Source organism: Sinohyriopsis cumingii, chromosome 9 (genome assembly GCF_028554795.1).
Source record: "Sinohyriopsis cumingii isolate HCF-2022 chromosome 9, ASM2855479v2, whole genome shotgun sequence".
NCBI lineage: Eukaryota > Metazoa > Mollusca > Bivalvia > Unionida > Unionidae > Sinohyriopsis > Sinohyriopsis cumingii.
Genome location: NC_142969.1, coordinates 45,824,788 through 45,845,180, shown reverse-complemented (window position 1 = coordinate 45,845,180; position 20,393 = coordinate 45,824,788). Strand labels below are relative to the sequence as shown.

General features: G+C 36.7%; 1 protein-coding gene across 5 annotated transcripts in view; it reads left to right on the top strand.

The window, feature by feature from the left end:
- The window catches only part of LOC149791732 (beta-1,3-galactosyltransferase 5-like), a 75,187-nt gene extending 55,019 nt beyond the window's left edge, over window positions 1–20,168 (top strand). For 4 of the 5 annotated variants that reach the window (XM_089970229.1, XM_089970230.1, XM_089970232.1 and 1 more), the window contains one exon: window positions 16,597–20,168. In XM_089970229.1, coding sequence (XP_089826355.1) covers window positions 16,630–17,757 — 1,128 coding nt within the window. In that variant the 5' untranslated portion in view covers window positions 16,597–16,629 and the 3' untranslated portion in view covers window positions 17,758–20,168. Of the gene's footprint in view, window positions 1–11,268; window positions 11,761–16,596 lie in introns of those variants that run through there. The other variant, XM_089970234.1, reaches the window with a different exon arrangement.
- The last annotated feature ends 225 nt before the right edge of the window (window positions 20,169–20,393 follow it).

Sequence of the window (20,393 nt, the reverse complement as noted above, 5' to 3'; positions counted from 1 at the left end):
AGCAATGATGTTTCTGCCCAAATCCTTTGCAAGTGACGTATCGCAGTTTTCGCCAGATTCTGGCATCCACACATGTTTTTGTGGTCGATGCGAAATGATTGCCTTACTCACTGTCAGCGATAACAATATCGCCGCATCAATCATATACCGTATTAATACCATTGGAAACCAACCACGTTCATTTTTCGCAATGTCATCGTTGGGATTTATCGCCTGATTAGACTTATAAAAGTGTTGGCCAAACCAAGCGACAATAGCAAGATGAATCCCTTTAGCCAATTCAAATGATCCAATGCATACAAATCCTGTCGAGTCAAAATTGGATAGAGGTCCATTTATCGATACCCTAGTCATATCATGGGCAGGATGCAAAAAATCGTTTAAAATACTGGGTACTCTCACCCATCCCAAGAAAACTTCAAGGATAACATGCCACCATATCAACGGAGATAACTTCGTTGAAATCATATTTGGTATTCAACAAGCCTCCATGCCCATACTCGACACACGACCATTGAATATCCTCCAGAAATTTTCCACGTTGGTCTCCATGAATTGTTCTTCTGAGCAAAATGGGCGACCACAGACGGAACAGTAAAATAATTACCCATTAATCGTTTCATCTCTTCATTGTCGTCGGTATATTTTCGTGTGATTTCAGTCATCGTTTTATAAAACGATCTCCGCACGGTCGCACAAACTCGTCAAATCGTCTTTTTTCATCATCATTCTGAAACATCCACAGACACTGGATGGGTTTTATTGATCTCACGAATATACTCAAATATATCACCGTCAATATCAACACTAGTCCTGTAAGCCTTGTCGGAGACAAGGGGGACAAATCTAACTCGTTTATCTCGTGGGAATATTGTTATGCTTCACGTCCAAGCGTGAGCGTTAATGTCAATAAGTGTAATCCGAGCTCCATTTTTCAAGTACTTGGCGCTGTACTAAACCTCGCCGGTTACTGTTTGAACCGTGATTGGAAATCTTAGGGTCTTTTCTAACGCAGCATTATCACTAATGGAGGCCCCACTAAATCACACTTTATCTTCCCATTGATTAATTTTATCAAGTCGTATCGCTGTCAGACCCTTCCCTCGTAATGCGCTTTTAAAGTGTTCTGTGATTCTCTGGGCGACACAGTTTAAGATGCCACCACCGGGTCGATACTGAACCATGCACTTGTGCCCTCGGTCACTAGCGACCCACGCGTGTGTGCAAGCACGTTCACATCAGGCTCATTTAACAGATAACTATCATGAAACACTGCAGTCATTGGATAGGTATTCCCGTAATAGGGTTTGTCCACCCCAGTTAACATTCCTGGTCTAGAATTTCTATATAACACAACCACCCGCCACCACACATTGGCGCTAGCACCCCCGTAGTTTCGTAATTCACGAACTGGGTCACGTTTATCACGGATAATCCAAGTTACATCACCCTTCTCCTTGGATAAGGTGTACTCGCCGACCACGAGAACAATACACTTTATTCTGAAATATATATATATATATATATATATATATATATATATATATATATATATATATATATATATATATATATATATATATATATATATATATATATATTTATTTGTCCGATCTGCAAATAATCCACGATTTCCCTTGCTCGTTGGTCATTCTTCGTAGCATCAATCTAGTGACTAGCAACCCTATCCGGGGTCACTAGCGTACCTGACAAGGGCCTGACCCTCATTGTTGACCACACACGAAATGCGCCATCACGCCTAAATTCTTTCTTGGCCTCAAGGATACGATCAAGAAATTTTAAATGACCTTCAGTTGCTAGACCCGTTCGGGGTAGAGGACGGTGTTGTGGCCAATCTGTCAAGATCAAATCTCCTACTGCGATGACCAAGTACTGCGGGACCAATCGCAGACACTCGTGTAAATTCCTCCATTATATTAGTAAGGAACATATATATTTAAATCAAACTTCAACTTATATGCATATGACTCGAGCAAAGAATAACTTGGATCCACCACCGTGTGTGCGAAGGCATGTTACAATACCAATTGTGCATATCACATGCAAAGTGTGCGAAGGCGGTTTCAAGGACCAAAACCGTGTTCGAAATGTAACAAAGGGCTGGGGGGTGACGATGTTGTGTGTGGCGTGTGGAGGTAGGAAATACGGTATTATGATAAGAAACAGAAAAATGATGGCCAGGCCACATATGACAATAACAAAAAAAAAACAAAAACACTGCCAGTGTATGCACTGCAAGTATCAATACTCCAATCGCTGATGCCATCATAGTAGATACTACTATCAAACGACCCTAAGTAAAGTCGGTGATTCACAATAATGTTATTTATTTATTTTTGTTTCTACGATCGATCAGAATGTAGACATGTGATATGTACTATACAAATGGAGCAAGGAAACAACGACGATAAAGTTGGAATGCAGGCAGTTTAAACTCAAGCAATGGGAATGCAAGCATTCCAAGCAAATCCTGTTATCGGCAATTATGAATCATCTCGCGAGGGTGCGATTAGAAAGTGTCGAATATAAAAGAAACATTCAGTGTTGTTAGTAATACTGGCGCAGGTTTATTTACGAATGTTACCATGGATTGATCGGGAGAGGTCTACTTGTGCATCATATTGGTTCGGATCCAAGAAATAATTTTCTGTATAACCTTGACGTTGTTACACAAAGTGAAAAATGTATGCGAGGTTGCGCGGCGGGGGTTAGGGGTTGGTGGGCGATGTTTCCATGGTGAGTGGTGTCTGTAAATCTACAAACAGACAGTATTTCTATCAATGGCAGCAGCTGGCAAAAAGTTCGATGTTGTCCTAACTTCAAAACAACGTGAAGTAGACGGGATAATGAATTCTGCATTGTCAAAGAGATATAATCAGCTATGATTATTTCAGTACTTCATTGTGCCCAACAATAATCCACACAGTAAGAACATGTAAAGAGGAAGCAACTCGGGGGGCGCCTTAACTCTTTCAGTGTAATAGGTGATGCAAACTTGAATGTTTGATTTTTTTGTACATCTTTTATATAATTTTATTTCAGCTAAAACAATATTTACACGCAACGCAGTGATAATTATCTAATAGTGGACAGCAGCTAAAACGTTTATCGTCTGCTGTATTTATTATATAATTAAGCAGGTTTCCTTTGAAGAGCCGATAGTCGAGAGGTAAATGCCGTTGATAGAAATATCATGCTGTTTAAAACAATACTATCTCTCATGTTGTTTAAAACTATACCATCGTAGGTTCGAACCCCAAACGCGGAATCCTGCTGGCGGGTTTTTAACTAAAATTATTTATAAAAGTAGAAAGCCGCAGGCAAGGCGTTCGAAAGTTAACCGGAAAACGTATTAGCTGATATGCACACCTAAGATCATTCGAAACTGTTAGTGATGCGATTGCAAACACAGTATTATCTGCTGTCGACTTCAATAAATTCCTCGGCGGATAGGAAGTAACTACTTGTATCCTGAACTTGCAGCTCAGTTATTCCGGGTGCGTTAGGTACACGTTCATCATACGAATAATATTGATAATCGCGCATCGACTCATTTTTAAGGACTGGAGCGTCCATGTCAAATGAGGGGTCAGATACACGCTTGAACATTTCATTATTTCTCATTATCGTCTAACACTACGACCACTTCTCGCTACTAAACTTACGGTTATATTTTCCTCTCTCTCCGATTTTGACCGTGGTACGGGCGCATAAGTTAATTCTTTCACCCGTTCATTCGCAGCTTTAATATGCTTGTCGTTCCTTGACCGCAGAAAATGCTTTACTAGCAACATTACCTGCAGTGTTAATACATTTTTTCACGAAGAAACATCAATAGCTTTCATTTACAATTGCTTTGCAATCGGTATCGCTTTTAGGACTATCCTTCTGAATTGACCTTGAACAATATCACCGAGTCCATCTCCGTAGATCGCGTTGTATACAGGCGATCGTGAATTTATCACTCTGACCAGAGTAGGTCAACGTTGAGCATTGTGTATGGTCATGGCTATTTTTCCTGTCAGTGATCTAATTGTGATCAAACACTGTAATAATCTTGACAATTTCATCAAAAAGTGACTGATACACATTCATATTCATGGCACCACCAGTAAAAATTCGCTGACAAATAGCAGCTGCTTTACTGATAATTTCAAGAGAATTATTGCCAGCTCGTCGCCCACCAAATAATATCTCTAGTCGATCAACAACAGAAAGGACGTTACTGGGGTATGGGGTAACAAGGCCACTTCCCCATGTACTGGTATCAGCGGTAGCAAAACCACTTCCAGTGGCACCAGAATCAGTATATATATATCATACAGCCGTATTGTCGATAGTGGTATCAGAGAAGTCAGAGGACGCCACCTTCGGGGTACCGGTGGTGTCTGTGGTGTCGTTGGTAGAGATCGCCTCCATCCGCGTGGTGGAATTGGTGTTTTAGCACTATCTCTCTCTCATGTATACAGACACCAGGTGACCGTTTCGTTTTTCTCTCCCTTGTACATTTTAAACCGTTTCACTTACTGCTTGGTTTCACAGAGCAGTGGGAGGGGAGGCGACATATGAACTGTATTGAGTTCCGTAAAGACAGAGTCGGTAGAAATATGTATATACACAGGTCGACAGACAGTAGTTGACACATACTCGGAGAAGCACTCAGATTACTAAATAAATACCATGAAGAGGCCGCAGGGTCCGCCCTCTTTGCTGCTTGTGGTAAAAGTACTCTTGTAATAATGTTCGGTTCAAACAGAATATTATTATATTTATTATGTCCACTTTGTTTCCTATTTAAAATGAGTTTTGTCTGATATCAGGCACATACATGGCAGTGTATGCGTGTGTGTGTGTGTGTGTGTGAGAGAGAGAGAGAGAGAGAGAGAGAGAGTACAGGTGTGCGCGTGTGTGCGATGATATAGGTTAGATTTAGTACAGGTGAAAATGTTTAATTTTTTTTTATTCAGGCAACCTATGCCCAGGATAATACTTGGGAGGGTCAAAAGTAGAAAAATGATCATGGTCTAAATAAGGTTTTATGACTCTTAGTTTATGTGTTTCAGTTTTGCAATGACGGTTTTTAAAATGTGATGATTTAGAAAATTGCATTGGATATGGTCGCAATAGAGCATAGGATGTAATATTTTAAAACGGAATAGTTCCTGATTACGACACAGACACTTGCACACACACATGTTCATTCATGTATTAATCCTTTATTTATACGAGACTTGCTCTGTCCTTTGAGGCAGTTGCTATAAATGTAGTCTGTTTGTCTCCCCCTGACTATTTAATTCATATTTGTTCACCAAATAAATGCAGTATTTCAAGTTTAGATAAGACACTGTTTGCACAGCTGTTTTGCATATATTTACATGTATTAAATTGAGTGAAAGCAGATAATAAGGCATTAGGTTTTTCTTTTGTATATGCTTTTCAAGTTTTTTCTTATATGTACTGATTTGAAAATTGCATCATGTTATTTTCTAGTTTGTTTTGGAGATTTTTATTAAACCACACAAATCAGATGTTATCTGTCATATCAATCAAGAGATTTTCACAATGTCACAACAATCGAGAGGTTTTCATTAAACCACACTAATCAGATTTTCACTGAGCCGCACAAATCAGATATTCCTTTTTACACCAATCAAGAGATTTTCACAAAGCCACACTAATCGGGAGATTTCCACGAAGGCATATACTACAAACCCAAGAAAATTTAGTTAATGACATTAAGATTTGATACACAGCAGGTCGGATTTTACGTTTTGAATAGAATGATTCCAAAGATAGTAAGATATATTATTTTACTTCACCTGGCAAGGAAGAAAACTGGTAAGTTTATTGTCTTGCAGTGCTAATGCAGTATATACTTTGATTCTCTTAAAAATGAAATAAGACAATATATGGTTTCAGTGAGTAGCAGGGAGGGTGACCAAACCAATGTTAGAGCAAGTCTTCTTTAAAGAATACAAATTTCTACGAAAAAATAAAAATAACAAGTTCAGTAACGTCAAACCGAAGCCTCCAATAAACCGAGATTTTCTCTAATTGAGTTAGCTCATTTTTGTTGCTTTATCTTTGTCTTTTGTGTTTTCTAATTTGTATGTGTATTCGTTTACCCACTCGGACACTCGTTATTGGTCGTCACCCTCTCTGCTGATGTGGTGTGTGAGCAAATCTATCGTTATTTTATGAATAATGGAATCTCACACAGCTAGATTATTAGCTCGAGAGCGACTAGAGGCAATTAAGAAGTATCTTCCCGTCCGTGATTCTGTCAAGCAACAACTACAAGCGCGTCAGGAGTCTCAGGTGGAATTTGCACAAAGTACAGACCAGTAATTTAAACCAAATGTTGAACCAACAAAGAAATTGTTACAGCAACTGAGGCGGCTCAAAAAGCTCTTGAGACATTACCTGTTGATATTGTTAGCCGTCTTCAAGCAGCTCAACCACCACCCCAGCAATCTCCTCAACCACAACCTGAAGTTTACCAACAACCTCTGCCAAGAGTCAAAATTAACATCAGAGATAAATTCACGCCTGAAGGTATTGCCGCTATCAAAGCCCAAACCAAGTAAATAATATTTCCGCGTATTGATATCGTGATAGAAATATGTACATGAAACCTGAATATGTTAATATTCTAAAAGCTGCTGATTGGGTCATGGATATATATCGCATCTCTACAGATACCCCGCAAATCAGATCTGAGCAAGATATTCATAGTTTTGACCTCTTTAACAATACAGTATATGAGTATATTGAACGAGTAAATCAAGAAAGGAGACTAAGAGAAGAAAACTTGAAGCAACAACTTGATAAAGCAAAAGCAGAAAGGAAATCAGCCTCAAGAGCATGGAAGAAGAAAGCAGATTAAACAACATGTGAGGGAGAAGGAGCAACTGGAAGTGGTCTTGTTACTCGAGGAAATGGTCTTATTACTCTATGTCCCATTAATGTACTGCCGATTTTGAGCGATTAGAAATTATGATTGGCGGAAGACAAGCCGGTAATAATTCACCAGGAATCATTAATGAAGCAGCTGATGTTTGTCAAAGATTATTTACAGGCGTTATGATGGACATTAATATTTATTGGTCCCTTATCGATGAAATCGCCGATGATTACCACAGTGATTGAGGGTTTGCAATTACATCAGTGACAAGAAAATAAGATGATCATACATAAAGCTCAACGTGGACCTGTAATGGTGATAAATTCGCTATTACCTATGTATAAAGTTATATACGGTGATGGACTCGGTGATGTTGTTCAGGGTCTTTTTAGAAGGTTATCCATAAAAGCAATACTGATTGTAAAACAATTATCAATTAAAGCTTTTGATGTTGCTCGTGATAAAGGTATTGGTGCTGTTGGTGATGCTGCCAGCAAAGCATTCTAAGCTATCAATGATACACTAGTACAATTAATACGACGAAAACCACAGTCAGTAAAATTAAAATTGTTCAGTGTGTGGAAGTGTTAATATTGTTCTGATGGCACTTTCAAGTACCTCTTTGTTGTATACAAAAGCTCTCACGTGTTGATACATTATATAATACCCCTTGATTAAATCAAGGAATAATTGTTTGTAATGTTTGTAAATTGCCAACTTCGACTCGAAGAAAGGTTTTTTTATGATCTAACATATAGATTTAGTTTCAAAACTGCATGTCGCTAATCAAACAAGTGTCCAGTTTGGTCAGTACGCTTGAAATGTATCCTTGATAAAAGCGGATTATGACATCACAGATAAACTGCATTAACGGGTTCTAACACGATGAAAAATCCAGGGGGTGCTTAAGGCGTGAATGTATAGAAAATATATCCTTGTTGAGCCTGACTGGATTTTTTAAGGTCTTTTTGATAGCTGCCATCAATTGCATCACATGCAAGATTGACTACGATCGTTGATGTTATATTTACAATTCCAGGTGAAATAAACCTGCCACCGCCGTATCGATCATTGTTATATTTAAGACTATTTGATAGCGGAGCTATTTGTTCCATGCGGCAACAGTTTTAGGACACTTTTTATCGATTTACGTTGTTGAGTGATTTTATTAGCTCGTCGTGGATTAATTCTGGTATTACAAATGTTGATAATTGTTATTCTGTAAATACAGATGCGTCCAGGAATAATTATTTAATTGTTGAGACACGAATTTCTCTATTAGCATGATAAATTTCAATGATAATTTTACTGACAAACTCAAGGTTGGATATAACCTGGTTTAAATGTTATATCGTTGTGATGATCTGCTGCTTTGTATCATCGCTGTATTATTGTGTGACTATTGTTACGTATAACTGTTTATATATATATATATATATATATATATATATATATATATATATATATATATATATATATATATATATATATATATATATATAATTTGTCAGTTTTAACATTTTAATTCTATTATCTGCTATTATAATGTAAATTTACTCACTATAGATGATACTTTTTTCAGGAAATGGTTTGACATTGACTGTTAGTTTATAAACAACAGGTGTTGATCTAAATTCTGACCTGTGTTCCGAGTAAGTAAAAAAAGTTCTATTTTATTTTAAAATGATTGGTTGTTATCAATGTCATGATGGGATTACGTGGGGTTTAAGATGTAAACAACTTTTTTGCAATTTTATATTCAGAGAAAATGATTGGCTTTCTCATGGTCACACTGGGTGGACGTGATATTTTACAAATATTTCCTTCTAGAAACTTCCAGGGGATGATCACATGACCCTTGCTGATGTATTAAACAACCCATATAACTCAATGTTTGAAAGAAAAATTTTTCAGTAGAAGTTTGGCAGTTAAAGTGTTATGTTGTTCTGTTTAGAATTATTTCAAATTACTTGTTTGGAGTTACTTCAAATCCCTTGGATTCAAAAAGGATTAATTATGTTATTTGTCTGGAAATATTCTGAAGAGTGTTCAAACAGGGAAAAACATTGCTTACAAATTCAATTTGGATTTCCAACACCGGAGTGCCATTATTTGCATTCTTACAAGAAACTGTAGATAAGCACAGTACTGATTATAGCATACGTCATTGTTATACATCTTGGATTTTACATCAGGATTCGAATTTGAAATTATTAGAACATTTATTACCAGGACTTTAGCAATTTAATTCGTGGATTATTCTTAGAATAATTTTGGATTTGATTCTTGAAACCGTAAGTTCTTCTTTTTTTAACATTTTTTTTCTTCAGAATTTTAGAGGAAAATAAATTATTTGTTAAAGTTTAAAAAGCTTGTTGCTTTCACTTTTTATGTGTTACTGTTTATTGGAGCTTAAACATGTAACACGTTTGAAAAGAAATTTTGCAGTGAATCGAGCACACGCATGTATTTTGACTTGAGGCCGTCGGAAAAAATTTCATTAAGATCTTCTTTGACGAATCCGATCTCATTATTATACTGACTGTGATAAAAACTAAATTTAATTTCAGGAAGTTTTGTGCCAGCAGACGCAATGAAAGTATATTCGGTAGAACTCCATGGATATCCTTTTTGATATTCAGGAAGTTCTAAAACTGTTTCGTTTGTCCGTTGAGAACTCGACACGTTCAGATTCTGATGGTACTTGATAAACAGGTGCTATCTCTGGCCATCGTAGTACGGTACTGATCGATAATTGATATATATCTAAGGCATAATCTAGCGAATTTATTTCTGTCGCGTTTGAAAATGTTGGTTCTTGAACAGTGATAGTAATGTTAGATTATTTTCCCATCATTGATTAGATTCTGCGCTGAAATTCATTATTTATCTGTTCAATTTGATAACTACCCGTAGATATGCTCACAACATTCCAGTATGGTGTTCCATCTGCTTTATGTTTAACATAAATACCAGAGAATTAGTTGCTTGCAATCCACCGAATGAATTTTATCAAATATTCGGACAAGTAGGATAAAGATAATTGTGCTAGTGCTATTTCTTTCGCTGGAATTGCAGTTGGAAAGTTAAAGCTGAATTCAGGATGGGTCGAGCCTGCTGATATCATCGTTGTTTTTGATGGAGTTGTATTAGTGACTATCTGTAATAGTAATTCTTGCGATGATGACATTATTGTTAAACCCTGATTTTAAAACAGGATTTTAAAACCCGATTTTCTAAATTGGACGTAGATTCTGGCACAGTTATTGTCTCGTTGTAAATCTTAATCATTCCTGTGAACTCGCTATCTGATATTATTCCGTCACAAAGGCATGATGATATCAACGAAGATAAGTAGGAGCATGCTAGAGTCGCTGCACACAGTTTCGTTGTGTGCTCATGTAATTTAGTGTCGCTGCACGTAGAAATTTGTCTTTTTGGGATAATATTAAGAACATCAGCAATTGCTGTTGCAGCTGAAACACAAATTATTGTTACGTGTTTAGGCACGATAAAACAGTAACACAAGAAAGGGTGAAAACAACAAGCTTTGAAAAATTTAGAAAACAATTTATTTCCCTAGAAAAATACTGTAAAAATGAAAAAATAAGAACTTACGGTTTCAAGACTCAAATCCAAACATAATTCAAGAATAATCCACGAATAAAATGTTGGAAGTCCCAATAATAAAATGTTCTTATGAATTCAAGTTCGAGCTCCGACGAAGAATCTAACAAAAGGCGATGACGTATGCTGTGTCCTGATCAACGTTGTTGTCTACAGTTCCTTGTAGAAACACAATAAATAATCCTCCGGTTTTGGAAATCCAAATACAATGTCTTTGTTCAAGAGTACTGTATGAGCACAAAAATATTTCCAGAGAAACGAATTAATCTTTGAGAATCCAAATAATCTGAAGATATCAAACGTTTTCAAACCCAGACTGTGAGATCTCTCTTAAAGCATCACTATTTAAACTAAGTAATGCACAATGTTGGAAATGATTAATTGAGAAATAGACGATCACGTGATCATGTTTACATATAAAATATGACGTAGCCCCAGCATGACCTTGATAAAACCAATCATTTTACTCCGAGAAAAACAGTTGTTTATTTCACTAAAACTATTTACAAGCCTAGGATTACATATTCAACACAGCCTTGATCTCAAACCACAATAAAAATAAATTATAAAAAAAAACTTGTTGACGTGATTCTTACTAAATTTGAATTAGGGTCCGGAACCAGGTCAGCCTTATGTGTTTTCAGAAATGATCAGTCAAGGTCAAACTATTTTCCGGAAAAAGTATCGAGTTCCTATTAAATAGAACTACATTATTTTGACATATAATGTAATTAAAAAAATAGAAAGGTATTAAAACATACAAACAATTAAATCAGATATTAATTAAATCAAATATACATAACAGTTATAACTGACGGCGATGTCATTGTGATTGTTGATAGCAATACGCCATCTCCAGTGATAAAAGCGGACACCGAATACTCAATGATGTCAACAACAACTACACGTCTGCGATATTTTCTTTTACTTTTACTAAATACACCTCAACGACGTTTGTCGTTTTGGTTTGCCTCTCACATACTTGATTGTATCAGTAATGTTCCGCTGCAACATCACGTTGAACGTCGATTGGGGAGTTCATTATATTTTAAGTAGGTGGTAATTTAGCGACTAATTCAAAACACTTATAGTACAACACGGGGTTACATTTATCTTCACGTTCCGCCACGAATGTTCCCTTCTCGTTTTGACCTAGTAATACTAACAATACAGAAGGTCCAGATTGTTGAAGACGCCGTGGTATTGAGGTAAATGCCATATATTTTGTATCTCAGATTAATTAGAACCTGTATATACCGGTGACCTCAGATCGCGATGTTTGATAGATTTATTACGTTGTGTCTATATTGCTGAACCAGATGCTACTGTATTTTCTACACCATTAGTAATTTTGTTTTATTTCGGAGACTTTAATATTGATACATGTTGGCTTTCCCAAAAAATCATCAACGATGCAATATCTTTGTTTGCGAAAATTTATAAACGATTGTACATGATTAGAGACCCCTCCGGTGGTCTGGTGGTTACCGCGCCCGCCTTGGATGCGGGAGGTTGTGGGTTTGATCCCCGGTCAAGTCATACCAAAGACTTACAAAAATGGTACTAACAGCTACCACGCTTGGCGCTCAGCATTAAGAGGTTAGTGCTAGGACTGATCGGCCTGGTGTCAGTATAATGTGACTGGGTGGGACATCATGCTACATGTCTGCGGCATGATGCCCCAGTGCTAAACAACACTATAAACTGCCACACTGGCAATTGGTCACGCATAAAAACACATCTGAAATGTTTGATATTTAATCGCTTTGCAGCATCACTTAATCAGAATTGGACATAAAAAGGAGATACTTTGATTCTAACAAAGTGTCCCCGGGGAGTTTTAGACCTTTTCCGTAGCAAGAATAGGGAGTTCCTGGCAGTCATATACCTTTCCTTTTATTTGGAAGTCTTGATTCCGTGGCCTGTTGCTTTCTTTACTGCCATCTCATCAGCATCTCCAACAGCACCAAGTGCAGCTGCTTTTGCAACAGATTAGGCAGCAGCGGCTATTAACGCTGGTATAGCAGCAAGAAGTGGAAATATACCACCCATCTTGACTACAATTTTAATAGCACCCGAAGAAAGATGAAGTCGTTCACCAGTCTTTGTTTGTAATCACTGAAGTACTTGAGTTGACGTTCAGTCAGTGATAGTTTATTTGGATCTCTTTTGATCTGATCTTGTTGAAGTGTTTATTTCTGTTCAGCATTTCTTTGCTGATTTCGATTGAATATTTTAAAGCTGACCATGAGTCAGACTGACGCTAACATGATCATATGACATTATAATATCATGAGCGATTTAATTACATGTTTTCTACTGGGGCATCAATAACTCTCATTCCTCCACGAACACCTTCAAGCAACATTGTTTTGTCTGAGAATATGACAGCGATTGCTCTGAATTCACCAGGTGGACCATGTCTTTTTGGTGGTGATCGTGCTACACGAGCTCAAAAGTGTACATCAACGACAGATTGCCTAAGTCTAAATGTTTCAACGAAACGAAATAGGTTGATACAGCGTTCTAAAATCACGCTGAGATATCAGCAAACCAGAATCAACAATCTGATCAAGCCCCATAAATGTCATCAAACGATGATATGTACGTGCTACATGATTGCGATCAAAACTCAGTAATACTTCTTCGGATGTTCCTGATTTCCATTTATCCTTCAGGAAGCCTCAGAAACTCCAAGTGTGTCCAAAGCCATTGAATTTCGCGTTTGTGGGTTTCGTAGTGCATTTTCCTGAAATGTAATTAATATATGTCGCGGTGCAGAACCACCCTGATGTGAGGATATCTGCTATGTAAATAAACCAGCAACTTCACTTGAAATACTGTATATTGTCAGCGTCAACTATGACAATGTTGAATTACTACATTGACACATAAAAAGAGTAACCGTTGTTCTTCGTCGATCGATAGAGTCATTACTGGCATTCACAACGAAATTTTTGTTGGTCTTACTATGCAATCACCAACTCTTTTGGGTCGTCAGATTGCATGATTGTCGTTGACTTTTCTAACAAGTACAAATGTATGTTTGGCTCCGCAAATAACCTTTCTGGCATGTTACAAAATCCAAATATATGTGATAGGGTAAGAAATATCTACTTGTATCCTCAACTTGCAGCTCGATTCGTCCACGCTGATTTGGCTCTCGTGCGTCATAAGAATAATACTGATAATCGCGCACAGATCCATCTTTGATAGGTGACGCATCCATGCCAAATGCTGGATCAGATACACGTTTAAACACTTTATTCTGTTATCGTCTAACACGAAGACCACTTCCTCCTATCAGACTAGCGGTTATATTTTTTCTCTTTCTGGCAGTGGTACACCAAACAACTCTGATAGTTTTTGATTTACAGCTTGATTTATATATTTACTAACATTTGAAGGCATAAATTCAGTGCTGGGTAATTTTACTGGCTGTGGTTTTTGTCGTATTAATCGTGCTAATCTATCCTCGATTGCTGAGAATGCCTTGCTGGCAGCATCACCAAGAGCATCAATATCTTTATCACGAACGACATCAATATCTTTCATTGATAATTGTTTTAAAATCGGTATTGCTTTTAAGTCTATCCTTCTAAACATACCCTGAACAACATTACCGAGTCCATCACCGTAGATAACTTTATACAAAGGTAATCGCGAATTTATCATCCTGACCATTACAGGTCCACGTTGAGCATTATGTATAATCATCTTATTTTCTTGTCACTGATATAATTGCATACCCTCAATCACTGTGATAATCATCGGCAATTTCATCGATAAGGGACCAATAACCATTAACGTTCATGATAAAGTCTGTAAATAATCGTTGACAAATTTCAGCTGCTTCATTAATGATTTCTGGGGAATTATTACGGCTCTTCTTCCGCCAATCAGAATTTCTAATCGTTCAACATCGACAAGGATATTATTGGGACATGGAGTAATAATACCACTTCCTCGAGCAACAAGATTACTTCCAGTTGCTCCTCCTTCCTCACTTGTTGTTTTATCTGCTTTCTTCTTCCGTGTTCTTGAGGCTGATTTCCTTTTTGCTTTTACTTTTTGAAGTTGCTGTTTCATTGTTTCTTCTCTTAGTCTCCTTTCTTGATTTACTCGTTCAATATACTCATATACTGTATTGTTAAAGAGGTCAAAACTATGAATATCTTGCTCAGATCTGATCTGCGGGGTATCTGTAGAGATGCGATATATATCCATGACCCAATCAGCAGCTTTTAGAATATTAACATATTCAGGTTTCATGTACATATTTCTATCACGATATCCATACGCGGCAATATTATTTACTTGGTTTGGATCTTTGATAGCTGTATAACCTTCGGACGTAAATTTATCTATGATTTTAATTCTGACTCTTGGCAGACGTTGTGGTTGAATTAAGGTTGTGGTTGAGGAGACTGCTGCGGTGGTGTTTGAGCTGCTTGAAGACGGCCAACAATATCAACAGGTAATGTCTCAAGAACGTTTTTGAGCCGCCTCAGTTGCCATAACAATTTCTTTGTTGGTTCGACATTTGGTTTAAATAAATGTTCTGTACCTTCTGCAAATTCCACCGGAGACTCCTGACGCGCTTGTAGCTGTTGTTTGACAGAGTCAAGGACGGGGAGATATTTCTTATTTGCCTCTAGTCGCTCTCAAGCTAATCTATTTGTGTGAGATTCCATTATTGATATAATAATGATTTAATTACTCACACACTACAGCAGCAGGGAGGGTGACGACCAACATTGTGTGTCTGGGTGGGTAAACGAACACACATACAAATTTGAAAACACAAGCGACAAAGATAAAGTAACAAAAATGAGAAAACCCAATTAGATAAAATCTCGGTTTGTTAGAGTCTTCGGTTTGACTTTATTGACCTTGTATTTGTATATTTTTCATAGGAAGTGTTATTTTTCAAAGAAGACTTGCTTCATTATTGGTCTGTTCACCCATCCCGCTGCTCTGTCATACATGTATATTATATTTGGACAGCTGTTCATCGCTGAACTGATCAAAAAATATATTATTCTGGCTAACGATCAACTCCGAGAGTAACCAAATATCGGGACATGGTGTTTCTGTGGCTCCACCTAATGGTGAGATAACTGGCTTTCGAACCCTCATTGTGCCTGGTTTAATCAACAAACCAAGCGCGATAAACAACTGTGAAAAATATTAAAGTAACTTAGGTATAGTCTTTTTGCATGAAACTACAAACAAATAGCATTGTTACATCAGCATTTATCCCACATTATCTCACTTTTTGAAGCAAATGCAGTGGATATGCAGTCCTCCTCGTCCGTGTGTCTGTTCGCGTTTTCCTATTGGGTTGCAAATAATTCAGCGCCATTCAATATAAATGTTAAACCTCCGTGTAAAATAAGGGGTGGTCTTTAGGGGCGGACAACGGATTCAGAATGTGCCATGTTCCATTGTAAAGGTTCTAGGAAATTAAGATAACTTCTATTTTGTTAGTCTTGTATGTTTTGGAATTGGGATGCATAATCATTCGACATAATGAAAATAAATAAGATTCGGGTATGAATCAGACCTCTGAGTCATGCCTCCGGGTCATGTAGTTTCTACTTTTGAGTCATAGTTTAGAAACGACAGGAATCACACTCTCAATACATGTACAAATCTTTTGAGAGTTTATTGGATCGACGATGACCAATGGGCATTCCGTATCCGTAGACGATTTACCACATATGTCATTTGGAATTATTGAGCTCTTACCACTATTTTAACATTTGCCTTTGAGTATATTTTTACACTGTCCTTAAGTCATCCCACACCACCCAACCTGGGAACCCCTTCGTTATATATATATATATATATATATATATATATATATATATATATATATATATATATATATATATATATAAAAGTAAAATTCATACTTAAAGAAAAAGTGGCTCTTTAGTCTATATATGCCCTTGTGGTCTTATACATATCGTCATTGAGTCAATGTACCACAGGAGATAGCAGTTACGTTGTGTAAAAACGTGCTCTAATTATCTTTGCAGATTGAAGACTTTCAAGCGAACAGAGGCACAAGCATGAGAAGAAAATGCATGTTGTTTGTTTTAGTTGGTGTAGTTGCATCCATTATTGTCTTCAATGCAGGATTTGAAAATATTAACAGATTTACACAACGAATAGGAGAAACAGTCATGGCAACCGTGGTGGGAAATGTTTCGTCTACAGCGCCCTTATCGGCAAAATCAAGTCTTACTACTACACAGTTCGTATTAACTAAATCTAGGAATGAGTCAGTCAAGAAGCTCTATGCTCAGTCGTGGGATAAAGTTATTACGCCATATAACCCAAAATACATCATAGATGGTAGGGACATCTGTAATGTTTCACCGCCTCCATTTCTTCTGCTTTTCGTACTTTCCCTACCGAAGAACACCGGCGAGAGACATGCCATTAGACAAACATGGGGTAGCGTTGCGAATCAGAGTCGTGCTTCTTTCAGTATATCTACCAAACTGATGTTCATGCTTGGAAGAATGGCAGATGGAACTTTATCTGACAAAGTCTTGCAAGAAGAAACTACAAAGCATAAAGACATTGTCCAAGTTGACTTCATTGAATCCAGGTATAACTTAACCAATAAAATGATGAATGGCCTAAGATGGGTGAAAATATACTGCCCTAGTGTCAAATATATTCTAAAAGCTGACGATGATACATTCATAAACGTAGCTCGATTTTCTGATTATTTGCTGAAGAATCCTAATATCAATAATAAAACTATACATGGATATCTGTATCCTAATGGCGGAATGGTGCAGAGAGAAGGAAAGTATGCAGTTGGGAAAGAAGAATTTCCAAGTTCTCAATATCCACCTTACGTCAGCGGAACATCATACATCTTGCCGTTTGATGTTATATCTGACATGCTTGACTTGGCAGAGAGATTGCCTTACTGCCCGGTAGATGACGCCTTCATGACGGGAGTTCTACGGACTATTTTGGATATTAATATTCAGCATTCTGGGGATTTCACACATCTGCTTGATATGAAAATCAGTCCTTGTATGTTTCACAAAAAAATTGCAGTGACAAATATTGATATTAAATGTATGCACATGTTATGGAACCTGACAAATCATGCTGAAAGCATTGACTGCAAGCAATCCTCATATTATGACAAGAATATTTGCTCAATATTTAGATAGTGCTTTTGAGATATTGTTTTATTTTCCTCAGTTTGTTAAATGGTACGGATATAAACAAATATTGTTGACAGTATATTTTACTTTATTAAACACAGTATGATGATATTGTGTATTGTATCCCTCTTTCAATATAATTTGTTATGGATTTAGCCTTATAATTGTGTAATCTGAATATTTATTTTCCTTTGGAGTAAGATTTTGAAAAGCGTTTACATTTTCTTTAGATGAAATAGGTGTTTAAACAAAACTTCCATGGAAGAATGATTTGGTCCAGAAAAACATAATACGTGCATGTGTGTTGGTCATTGTCTCTTTCCTTATATATTCCATTTGTTTCACAGATGTTAAATTTACTTTTATCCCATCTATTGTACTGCGAACTTAGCGGGACAGAATACATCTTCGCTAGCCAAGGTTCCAATATGTTAACCATATCTAAACCTGGGCGTATCGAGGAGATATTTATGTGCTTCGGGTCTGGGAATTTAATTAGATGCGGCGACAAGCCATCGTTACCAGTCAAAATCAAGTTGGTCCAATTTGAACACTATTCCTACATGATCGAGACAAAGATAGCATACAACTTGAATTGACTCATACAAAAGAAATTTCCACTGCCGGAACGTGTTTAAACAACTACCTTTCGCTCAAATAAACCTGGTAGGACACGCGGTACTAATTATACGGAAGAACTGTAAACCAGTCTACAAATGGGTGAATACATAATAGAGTATTTACGGGTTTGGTGGTCCATAATTTATTAATAATGAAAATTAAAATTTTAGTAAAAATATCTTTTGAGAACTTATCCTATATGTAATTTTAAAAAAAAATATAGACAAATTTCTACTGATGCAATTTTAGCATTCTTACAGGCTTGACTCAGGAGTACTCAATAATGAAAGTGGTACCTGATTCATTTGGTGCAGAATCAATAACATGTGTTTCATGCACATGTATGTAAACTAAATGCCGCGGCTCATATGGTGTTCTCCACACATAAGCTTGCGCCAAGGTTAGTTGTGCATGGAGAATTATAGGTCTCATCATCAGCACCCAGAAATTTTAAATTATTGAATTTTGAATATCATGGTGTTTCCATATGTTTACTATTGGAGATGAATTAGCACCGTGTGTCCTATATGCGACCTATACCATAATAGGAGCGTGTTGTTTCCATGGTTACCATGTACATCCAGAGTATCATTTTGGTGGTTTTTGCATATGACAATCATAATGGAGACTTTTTTTCATGGTTTGCCTGTGGTTTTGGAGAAAACATCTATACAAAAGACAGATGGGGATGGTTTCATACACTGGACATTGCCAGTAGATAGCTCAGGCCATGGGGAAAAGAGCATAGTATGGCCTGATGGCAGAATTTCATATGATGGTGCCCACAGATTGGCCTAAATGGTTACATGCCATTTAACACATGCAACAATTCCCAAAAGGGGGTGGGGGAAGATTTTTGGCTTCTCTCTGGTAAGTATCATACATTGGATGTTAAACTTACAAAGTATCCTTTTGAATTCAATTGCCTCAAACATTTTCGGCCTATGTGCCCTTTTCAATGTTACTGGTTAGTCGGCATTACATACAAAGGGAGGCAGCTAATGAACTAAAACAGATGTCGCTATAACAAAGAGCTAAAATATCTGTTCAATCCGCCAAGGTGTAGATAAAGTTAAAATATCGGAACCATGGCTAACGAAGATGGACTGAAAACAGTGGATGCCCTTCTCCGACCACCCACCGAAACATGGCCACTCTGTAATTGTAACAACATTGAGTTGCAACAATTGTTTCAAAAGTAGTACGTTTGCCCTTTTATTCGATACACGAGGGAATGAACATTTTATTTTCTTCAGTCGGATCGATGATTGATATGGAGGTACTTTTGTGTAACAAGCAATTTCAATATAAACCGGCGTTTTAGGAGAGGTTATTATCAAATTACAAGGGGTAATTGAGTGTAATACAAGCAAAATGTGACAAAATGTACAGATCTCTGAATTTCCTGATTTGAATTGCTTTCCTACTACAGATTATCATGATTTTCTTTACTTGTAAATGTAACACGTTTACATTGCCTCGCTTTTGCCTTACGTCTCCAATCTTGTTGCATACTAAAATATATTGTTTTGAACAAGTAAATATAGCTTTTGATTGTAATCTATATATATACACACATTTTAAGGAATGTATATGCTGTTTCGTTACGCAGTCCTATAACAGGCAAATGCAGCTTAATTGTATAGAGCCTATGTGTGTGTGTGTGTGTGTGTGTGTGTGTGTGATTTGGATTTTAACAATTTAATTAGCATTAACACTTTTTCAGTCATATTACTACGATGTCATATTTCTAACCTGTATGCTAGTATTATTTGTATTAAAATATTAATTCTGCCTACTATTATCAAGCCTTCTTCTATAGGAATCCAGGGATAGCACTTTCCGTTCTGTTAGCTATATATATATATATATATATATATATATATATATATATATATATATATATATATATATATATATATATATATATATATATATATATATATATATATATATATATATATATATATATATATATATATATATATATATATTAGTTTAGTTGCCACTTTGTATCTAAA